The sequence below is a fragment of the Parasteatoda tepidariorum genome, chromosome 8 (genome assembly GCF_982258835.1).
Source record: "Parasteatoda tepidariorum strain Cologne lab strain chromosome 8, Ptep-v5.0, whole genome shotgun sequence".
Classification (NCBI taxonomy): Eukaryota; Metazoa; Arthropoda; class Arachnida; order Araneae; family Theridiidae; genus Parasteatoda; species Parasteatoda tepidariorum.
Genome location: NC_141762.1, coordinates 6627836 through 6638892, shown reverse-complemented (window position 1 = coordinate 6638892; position 11057 = coordinate 6627836). Strand labels below are relative to the sequence as shown.

General features: G+C 32.7%; 1 protein-coding gene across 1 annotated transcript; it reads right to left on the bottom strand.

Annotated features, from left to right (window-relative positions):
* Positions 1-4906: 4906 nt before the first annotated feature.
* On the bottom strand, positions 4907-5254 carry LOC147805246 (uncharacterized). The gene has a single exon (XM_087149388.1). The coding sequence runs from the start codon at positions 5252-5254 to the stop codon at positions 4907-4909; it is 348 nt and encodes a 115-aa protein (XP_087005514.1).
* Positions 5255-11057: the final 5803 nt, after the last annotated feature.

Genomic DNA, 11057 nt, shown 5'->3' with positions numbered 1-11057 from the left:
GTAAAACTTTGAATGCTGTAGCAAGTCAAGTAGCGGTCAAAATGTTGATTGACAATAAATTTTAGTATAACTTAGTTGTATTACTTAATTACTTTTTATTCGTTATGTCAGGTTGCTTGAATATAATGAACGTGATCATGATAACATAGGCAGACTACGTCACCAAAGTAGTATTCCTTAGGTTATCTGAAGCTACATTATTATTTTGTTTATAGTTTTGTTTTTGTAAGCTTTTTACTGTAAATCTAAATTATTAAGAATCAACGGTCATTGAAATAAAAGAGATAATTTGTTCTGAAAAGCAAAATTAATGGCGTAATGGTACTAATTACACGTAAAGAGCTCCAATCTATATATTGATGTCAATGATAATAATTATTTTTAATATTTACTAATTGAAGTAAAATAATAAGCTATGTACTAAAAGGCAAAATCAATGGAGAAATGTTAAAAATTCGTTTAAAAGAGGGTAAAAAATCTTATGCGCACAAATAATTTTGGTATATAATTGGCTTAATTAATTTTGGTAATAAGTACTAATATGAAATAAAAACAAAATTAATGAAAAAAAATTAACTTATTCGTTAAGGAGATTCCTTAAAAACTCCGTGAAAAGTCGCGTTGCTAATATTGTTGTTCAATTTTGGTAGTAGGTACTACTGCCATTATGGTAATTGCTACAGTTTTAAATGGTACAAAACATATTCTTATATCGGTACAAAGTGTTCTGTGAGTAAATTTGATGCCGATTACAGCTGCACCAATACTGTAAATCAGGGGTCCCCAACCCTATGTTGCCGTCGATCGGTCTATAGGTGCGCCCGCTACTTGTGCCCAACGATAAAATATCTCAATTTTCCATTTTCCCATAAAATGCTATGCAAATTTTTTTACTTTTTCAATATTGATGATAAACTCAACCAAAATCCACTAATTTTCCACACCTGAAATAAATTGAATTGGTTCATTTTTATAGTTGCCGTACTACGAAGGCGTTTTTCCGAAACTCGTCTCGAGAAAATCACACTGAAATTGCGTTCATTCGTTTTGTCTACTTCTTTTTCGATTCATGGTTTCTTTTTTCATATTTTTTGTATACAGAGTTTACTACTTTATTATTTTTAAATACTTCCTTTGCGTGTGTTTACACTAAACTGAGTGGATCAAGCAAAAGACAACGTACCTATAATTTTAATTCCGAATAGTGGAATCATATTGCTTCGTCAATTTAAGAGATAAAAGTATTTGGTTGTTATGTGGAAATAGTGTTGTTGTGCCGAAAAAACATAATGTTGAACGTCATTTCCAAACAGTTCATTCTACTTTTAATGCGAGCTATCCACTTATAACTGCAATTCGAAAAAAGAAAATAGAGCAGTTAAAATCAAATTTTTCGGTTCAACAGTCACTTTTCACAAGTACTAAGATAAAATCTAAAACTCCCACTACTGCTTCTTTAAAAATTTATCATGTGCTCGCAAAGCAGAAAAAGCCTTTCCAGGATGGTGAGTTGTTAAAAAAAACATTGCTTACTGGTGCTGATTGCTTATTTGAGGGAGTTTCCAACAATCGTGAAACCATGTCAGTAATACAAGACTTATAGTCATCAGATAATTCTGTTACAAGAAGAATAGGCGCCATTTCAAAAGATATGCAAAAGCAGTAGAAGAGTTATTTGGATATATGTGAGAGGTGAGGGATTCTTACTACAGTTTGACGAGTCTACAGACATATCACAGTTAGCAGTTATGGGGAGAATGGCATTTATTGATTTTACAGTAAAAGAAGATCTACTAAAAATATTGTATTGAAAAATACTAAAAATATTGTAAATATAGTAATGAAAATTATTACCGAAATAGTCAACTTAATTCGAACAGCTCCTTTGCAACATTGACTTTACAAGATCCTGATGAAGCTGGCCTCATTTTACATACTGAAGTACGCTGGCTCAGTAAAGGCAAAGTACTTGATAGAGTTATGCATTTAATTGAAGAAACAAAAAAAATTAACTTGCAGCCAAAAATCAAATATTTTTGGAACTAAGAGATCCTCTTTGGCTAGCAGATTTGTCTTGGATAAACTAAATAATTTAAACTTGGAGCTGCAGGGAAAGGACAAGCATATAACAAGAATGACCTATAAACTCGTTCAAAGCTAAGTTAGTTTTGTGGATATCACATTTGAAAATGAAGTCACTTGCGCATTTTCCAAACATGAAAAAAGGGATAGGCGACAGTGAAATTGACTTATCAACACTAGTTATTAACCTCCAATTGCTTCAAGATCAATTTGAAAAGCGGTTTCTACAATTTAATATCATCGAGCCTATGGTCACATTTTTTGTAAATCCTTTTACCAACCAAATAAACGTAACCGAAATAGCAACATACATTTCAGAATTTTTTCAAGTAAGGCGAGAAGAAGTGGAGATAGAAATTTTGGATCTTCAGAATGAAATTACCCTCAAAACTATTGCATCGAATGAGAAATTCTGGAATATAGTTGACAGAAACACATTCTCAAAAAGAGCAGCATATAAAATAAAGTCGTTTTTTGGTTCCACCATACTTATGTGGATCATTGTTTTCGACAGTGAATATCATAAAATCAAAATATAGATCACGACTTACAGATGAACACCTTGACGATTGCTTGCGAGCAGGAATTTCATCATATTCTTCCAATTATGATGCGCTGGCCAGTGAAGTGCATTGCCAAAGATCACATCGACTGTATCTATCTTCTTCTATATTATATAAAACGCTAATACGTACGTACGTATGTATGTATGTATCAATAAAACCGATGATATTTCTTTTCTCGCGCTGGCAACAGTTTTCATTTTTAATTGATTGGATTCGGCGCGCAAGAGCACGTAGTGAGCAACCAGATAATAATAACCAGAGTGAGCATTATCAGGTTGTTCAATTCAGATTCATGCACTAAAAACATGACAATATTTAATTTAAACTCAATTAGAAATTAATTAATTAATTGAAGTGAGAATGCTTTAAAAGGCCGCTGTTGAATTGATATTTTTCTACTGGGAGCTACCTAAACGTCTAAAAAACGTTTAAGTGTTTGTATTGAATGCATTGAATTTTTTTAATATTTCGCGTTTATTTATGCATTAAATTTTCACGCTTTAAAATGCAGAATATCAGTGAAGCAATATTTGATAATTTATTTTGCTAATATGTTTCTTATTTAGCTAATGTTTTGATTTTTTCACCATGTACAATCTAAATAGCTAATATACTTTTTTAAAAGCCAATAAGAACATTGGTAGAAATCTTCTACATAAGTACAATACTATGTCTTTGATGATAAAATACTATGTCTTTGATGATAAAATACTATGTCTTTGATGATAAAATACTATGTCTTTGATGATAATATATTATGTCTTTGTGCTAGAACATTGTGTTCATTGGCGAGCGAGCCATGGTTCACGGCGTGAACCACATAGGATTGCGTAGCAATTCTCGGGGGTTGGCGAGCGTTAGCGAGCAGGGGGCGGAGCCTCCTAGTTTTAAATATTTTATAAATAAGTTTTATACTTCGTATGTTTTGTCAGCAATTTAGTAATAATTTATTTTACACAAGAATATCAATACTAATTATATTCATATGTTAAATTAATTTGTAAAATTAAATTTTTTGTGCATTATATGTAGTGTGTATTATTAATGTCTACCAACTATAAATTTATCATGAAAAAAAAATTTGGTGCCCGCCATTCGACCGATATTTTGGTATTTGCTCATAGGAACTAAAAGATTGGGGAACTCTACTGTAAATTGTCAGACTACGAATTTCAACGAACGGTAAAAAATTCGAGAAGAAAGAATGGTTCGAGTAAGAACAGTGAGTCAGAAATCAGAAGTTCGAAAAACCACTGAAAGGGAGAATTCGAACATTTAAAAATATTTTAAAGACAAAATTTACATATTAATTTTAGGTTCATTATGTTTTCAACCCCCATTATGCAAATGTTTTTATTTATTTATTGGACGTTAAATGTGCCGGTATATATATATATATATATATATATATATATATATATATATATATATATATATATATATATATATATATATATATATATATATATATATATATATATATATATATATATATATATATATATATAATACACTATCTGGCCATTAATGACCGGACACCGCTCATTTCGGATGCATGAGGTGCTAGTATCAAGACAGTAGGGCGTAGGGCCGCCACGCGCCTAAATCACAGCTTTAACCCTTCTAGGAAGGCTATCCACTAGGTGTTGGTACACGGAGGCAGGTATTGCCCGCCATTCCTCCTGTAACATGGCGAAGAGTTGAGTGGTGGTTTTGGGGCATTGTGGTCTGGCCCTCAACCGGCGCTCCAACTCATCCCAGAGATGCTCAGTTGGATTGATGTCGGGACTTTGGGATGGCCGGTCAAGGTCTTGCACCTCCATTTCATCAAACCAGTCCGTGATGGCATGTGCTTTATGAATGGAAGCGTTATCGTGTTGAAACACAAACGGGCCATTACCGAACTGTTGCAACAGGGTGGGAAGCGCCGAATTGTCCAGGATGTCTCTATACCCTTCTGCGTTCAGGGTTCCACGCACTAACACCAAGGCTCCAAGGCCAAACCATGAGAAACAGGACCAAACCATAATTCCTCCACTGCCGAACTTCACAATGGGGACAATGCACTCCGGTAGGTACCATTTTCCGGGCATTCGCCAGGTCCACACTCGTCCATCAGAGTGCCACAACATGTAGCGTGACTCATCACTCCACATAACGCTTTTCCATTGCTCTACTGTCCACTGGCGACGTGCTTTGCACCACTGAAATCGGTGGCGGGCGTTTGATGGAGAGATGTTTGACTTATGTGCTGCTGCTCATCCATGGAATCCTTGTGCAATCAGCTCCCGACGAATGGTACGTGCACTGGCAACATTGCCAGATGCAGCCCGGAAGTTGGTAGCGACAGTGTCCAACGACATTTGTCGGTTTGCCTTCACTACACGTCGAAGAGATCGTCGATCCCTGTCGGACATTATTTTGGGCTTGCCGGGTCGGGACTGCGGTTTTATCACTCCCTCTCGTTCCCATTTCAGCACGACGTCACCAACTGTTGACTGTGGTACCTGAAACTTTTCGGAGACAGCGAGTATGGAATGACCAAATCGGTGGGCGCCTATGATCATGCCCCTTTCCGCCTCATTCAGCTCTCGTCGTCCACTCATTTTCACTGTTAACGCTCGTATGGCCGTCGCCTGCTTGCGAGTGGTCTTTCCCCCATCACAGGTTCCGTATTTATTCCGCCAGGACGAGTCCACCTGCCGTTCAACGGGTGTCCGGTCATTAATGGCTAGATAGTGTATATATATATATATATATATATATATATATATATATATATATATATATATTCAGTTAGTAATAAAATAAGGAATTTGTGTGTATACTGATTTGCAGTTATACCGTAGGACGTAAAAAAATACGACATTCAACATGAAGCTTAATGATTTCGATTGCACTTTAAAAAGAAGACCTCTCATACCCACACATGTGACCTAAGCGCCAGTTAATCTTTATCAGCAAAATGGCGTAATAAAGTTGAGCTAAGTTTCTCGACAGAAGTCAAAATGTCTATTAACAATAAGTTAGAGCCGTATCGTACATCGAAGCAGTTGAAATATAATTCTTTCTCGTCTAATGGTTTTTAAACCATACGTGACAACTGATAATCAGCATCCACTCATTTTAACCTTTTCTCTTACATACACTTTTTTTTTCTGTGTAATAAGACTCTGCATGCAAATATCAACTATGTCAACCTTCATCTAACAAAAGGTATCTGAAAGTTAACTTGTCATATATACTAGTGAACAGGTATTTAATATTTGTATTTATGCTGCATTACTCCCCTTCCAGAATTTTATCTGTAATGGAATTCGATAAGCGAATACTACTATCTGATTCATGCTGCTTTATTTATTCATTTTTTTCGCTTATTATATTTATTAAATCTTTATTTCCCTTTAATTGCTATTGGCCGGGAGAATTGTGCTTACTTCACCGGATTTTTGTGAGCAAATCAAATGTTCAATGTGAACCATCCATCGATGTTGGCGAGTTCATATCACGTCCAGAGATCACCAATTTGGGGAGCGTAATATCATCTACCACATTAACCTTCATCTATCAAAAGGTTCACCAAGATAGAACCTAGTTAACATGTTTAGTAAATTGGAAGTTAATATTTGCAGTGGTGGTTACGCCACAAGACCACGAATCGTCATTACAGTTGCTATTAAGACACTTGCCATATTACCAAACAATGTGCATTAAGCCAAAAATTACATACTACTGAGCCGTAAGTATAACGCCAGATTCTGGTTAAAAAAGGCCATCAGCTACCAATAATGCTCACCAAACACGACATTTTCGCGTAAATAATCACGATACCATAATTATACTCACCGATCATTACTGAAAACGATATTGTGAGTATTGATAAACTTTATTTGGGTAACGAAAATGTTGACTAATGTAAAAATAATATAAATTAGCTAAATTGAAATATAAACTATCGTGATATATTTTTTAATTTAAATATATTTAGACAACGCATCGCGATATTAAAATTAGACAATTTTCGGTTTCTAAGAATGATTTATGTTGGCGAAAAAAACAGTCACCAACACATGGTCCCTGTCACCGATAAATACCGAACAGTTTTCAAATTTTTCATTAAGAGTTAAGTTAGAGCCGCGATGACTCAGGTGATAGAGCGTTCGTCTTCCATTGAGGTGTACCGGATTCGAATCCTAGCGATGGCTGTTCGATATGAATTCCGGATCTGGCTTGCACCAACCACAATGCTGACATAAAATATCCTCAATGGTTGAATCCCCTTGCCATCTGCCTAACCGTAAGAGGTTTTCCTCGCTATACGAAGCAAATGTGGGTTAGTTCCATCAAAAAGTCCTGCACGTAGGCAAATTTCTCCCGATACTTGATCCAGGAATTCCCTCGTCTTCTGGATTGTATTCAAAATTACAAGGCTATTGAGTTGAACATTAGTAGCCGTAAACTCAAAATTTGGGTATGCTGTTCAACGACGGTTATAAAATAAAATAAAAAGAGTTAGCTTTTTTCAAAAAAAGTAGTTATTATAAGAAAAGTACTAAAACAATGATGTATTAAATTCAAGTATTTTTATTGTAGTGATGAATATTTTTTTATTCAGATTTAAAAATTTTTAAGATGTATTTTTGAACCTTCTATTTCAACTTATTCTCATACATATCATTGCAGATTTTTTGAGTAATTTAAATATATTTTCTCTTTCAACGCTTAATAAGACAAGAACTGGATGTTGCTATGCAGCGCCAAATTCAAGGTAAAATCTTACATACTGAGCAAAGCTGCGCGAAGTTTTCTTAAAAAAAAAAAATTTTAAAACATTTTTCACCCTAAAAAATTAAAACATAAATGTTCTTTTTTTTTTTCATCTAAGAAAACAAAAAAAATTCGAAGTAAAAATTTTCAATAATTTTTTTAATTACATATGGTCTGAACGTACTATGATTGTCAGTTTTAATTTTCTTGTCAAACCATGCTTGTTATCTAAAAGTCAATTATCCAGAAAGTAACTAAAAACACATTTTATCCTTGTATTGAAACAAGAATTCAATAAAAGCATGATTTGAAATTGATAGAAATAATATCACCACATTTGCTTGTAGTATTGTCCTGTCTAACCGAAACTTCATTTGAAGATTATTAGTCATACATCCAATTTTGCTTTTGATTGATCGGAAACACATGTCGCGGAAGCTGATCTTTTCTTTAATACATGTATAAAATCTAATACATATTATCATTTAGAGCAGTGGTTTCCAACGGGGCCCTTTTTTTGTGGCCCACGAACTAAAATATATTAGTTGTCATTTTTTTGCGGACAATTTTCATAAAAAATCTACATGAGTTTAAAATACTTTTCTCGTTAATAAAACCTAATTTCTTCGTTTCTGTGAAATTTATCATACCAACGGTGCAAAAAAAAATTATTTCTCAGGTTTTGCATCCAAGAAAATATTCATTCAAATACAAAAATAATCGTGTATGTTGCTCTTTTTTATTTAATTTTTTTGTATTTTGTGAACATAATTTAGCATATGTGTATTAGAAATTTTCTCGAAGAAATTCTCCGATTTAACTTTTTGAAACCATTCCTTTTGGACGAAAATATTTACACACACATTTGTAAATTTTAAATGTAAATATCTATTCTCTTGTGGTTGCAGCAGACAAATCTCAATTTTTTCATTGAACATTTTGTGTGCTACTATGTAAGTTTTAATACCAACCTTTTTAAAATTTTATATCTTAACAATTAGATATCTGTTGCAAATTAATTGTTTAATACATGGGTGCACATTAAAGTTATTGTAGCCCAAATTTTTTAATACGCAATTAAATATTTTTAAAAATCTACTTCTTATTTTAATTTGTAATTCTATACTTTTGTTTTGTACAACTTGGTAAAAATCTGACAGTAATATTCAATTTTCCTTCAAACATAAAAGAGTCCTACATAAAATTTTGATAAAGTTGCGGCCCGCCATTTGATTTGTGTTTTTAATTGCGGCCCCCGGCCTCATGTAAGTTGGAAACCCCTGTTAGAGGAACCATGCGTTGTAAAGTTACTACAAACATTGGTATCTGTAACCGATAAGTATGGATTTTCTTATCGAGATGTTTTGACAAAAAAATATCGATATTTAACAATACCTTTTTTTTTTTTTCAATTTGACTAATTTATACTACTTTATGTCAATATTATCGCTGCTCACAGAAAATTAATTACCAATCGCAGTAATATCGCATTCAATAATTATTGATGTAGATAATAATTACCATACTATTTTTTTTTATGTTATGTAATCGATAACGATCGGGTTATTATCAAATTCGATAATTATAGTTATCAATAATAATAATGGCGATATTATCGTCGATAATAATAATGGCGATGCCGATTGGTATTATCTTTAATGATCGCAATACTGTCGTATAAAATATACTTATATGTAGTGCTAAAAAAAAAGGACCACTGTGAATAACTTTTGATCAAATGATCGGATCTTCGCGTTCTAGAGCTCAATCTTAATAATTCTAGGAGATGATATGCGAATTAATAAGCGCAGACGATATTTTAAGTTGCGAGATAAGAGACAAAAACGTACTTTTCAAAAGACAGATTCGGATTTTTAACCACCAAAATATAATCTAGGAACTATAGTCCGAATAGTTTGCTTAGGAAAGCGGTCCAGAGTTTTAATGTTGATTTAACATTTTGCGTATTTCGTAATATCTCGTGAAATTTTAAAAGGAATTAAAAAAATTTTGCACGCAATTATAAAATTCATTTACCCAAAAACAATGTCATGCGAATTAAAAATTTTAGTAAATATTAATTATTTTACTTATAACAGTCGAAAAAATTTTGAATAGTAAGGTACACAATTTTTTACATCATTTTCAGGAACGTAATTTTACATTGTAGAATACCAAATTTAAGCAAAATCGTTCGAATTGTTCCGAAGAAATTGAATTTTAAAAAAGTGTAGAAACAACTTTTAATGTCCTCTTTCAAGAATTCTAAATGTCTTTTAATCTTGCTCCTTCAGGTTCAAGTTTTGTGTTTCACTGGCCTTTTCATCTAATCTCTTGCATATGATTTTTTTTTTTAAATTCTGAAACAGTAACTCTTGCTTGACAGATTTAAGAACGTCAAAAACGTAAAGGATGCTATAGTTAAAAAGCATTCCGTAAGACGACTTAAAATTTGTTTTGCAACTAAGTGCATAAGTTGCGGCAGATAAAGGTTATTTCAAAACATATTGAACGGGTATAGGTAATTCACTCATCATTTAAAAGAGTTAATAGATCAGTCATTAGGGAGATTTTGCGTTAGCTTCCGAACGTAAGATTAAAGCAACTGTACAGTCGTCTTAAAAAAAAAAAAAAATATCACCCTCAATAACTTTCGTTCTAATGATCGGATTTTTACGAACTAAGTGTCAATCTCAATGGCTTTTGGGGGTGACCTCAAATATGCTAATTAATTAGTGCTAACTATTAATTAAGTTACGAAATCAGACAGAAAAACGTACTTTCTCTGAATAAACATATATTTTTTTAACATATTTGGAATCCGGACCCTTAAAATAGGAAGGGTCGCAATAAAGATGTATATATATTTGACGATAGTCCAGAAAAGTCGCTGCCGCAAATGAATATTTTAAGATAACTCATATACTAATTCGAAAGAGGAACACTTAATTTTACTTCGTTGTTTAGCAACAAAGTTCTGACTGTAAAAAAATTGAAACAAGATTCTGATTGCTCGGAGAAGTTTAATTAATAGAAAATATATCTAAGTTGCTAGGCAATAGACTTAACATTTTTTAAGGACATAAAAAATAATCCGTTTACAATTGAAATTTCAAAAGTTGAATGTGAGAATGGAATGTCCCTTAGCACCAAGAATCGAAATTAAATAGTTACAAGGACAGCTATTTCAAACAAGTTAGCGTTTCCGTATACTCGAAGTTGCTTGAAAAGGTCTTTTTTAATTTATCGATTCCAAAGTTCTTTCTGCATATATTTTCGTATATACTTTAGGAGCATTTTGACTGAGTTTATTTTTACACCCTTATTTGCTTAAAATTATTAAATAATTTGCTTAAAATAAATTATTCAAGCTACATGATTTAATACATTTAAAGTATAATAGTAAACTGGGCTTCCATCACATATCCTTACCCTTGATACCGTTATCATTAAATAAATGGAATAGGCTTAGATAAATAATAACAGTTAATTTTTTTCTCGTTTTAATTTTGAAGGAATAATATGTTTAGAACAAACAGATTTCATTCTGGAAATAACGAAATTATTGAGTATGTTCCATGGAGCAATATCATTCTTATCCTCTTATGACGAAATATAGGTTTCAGTTTCTGTAAAAAGTAT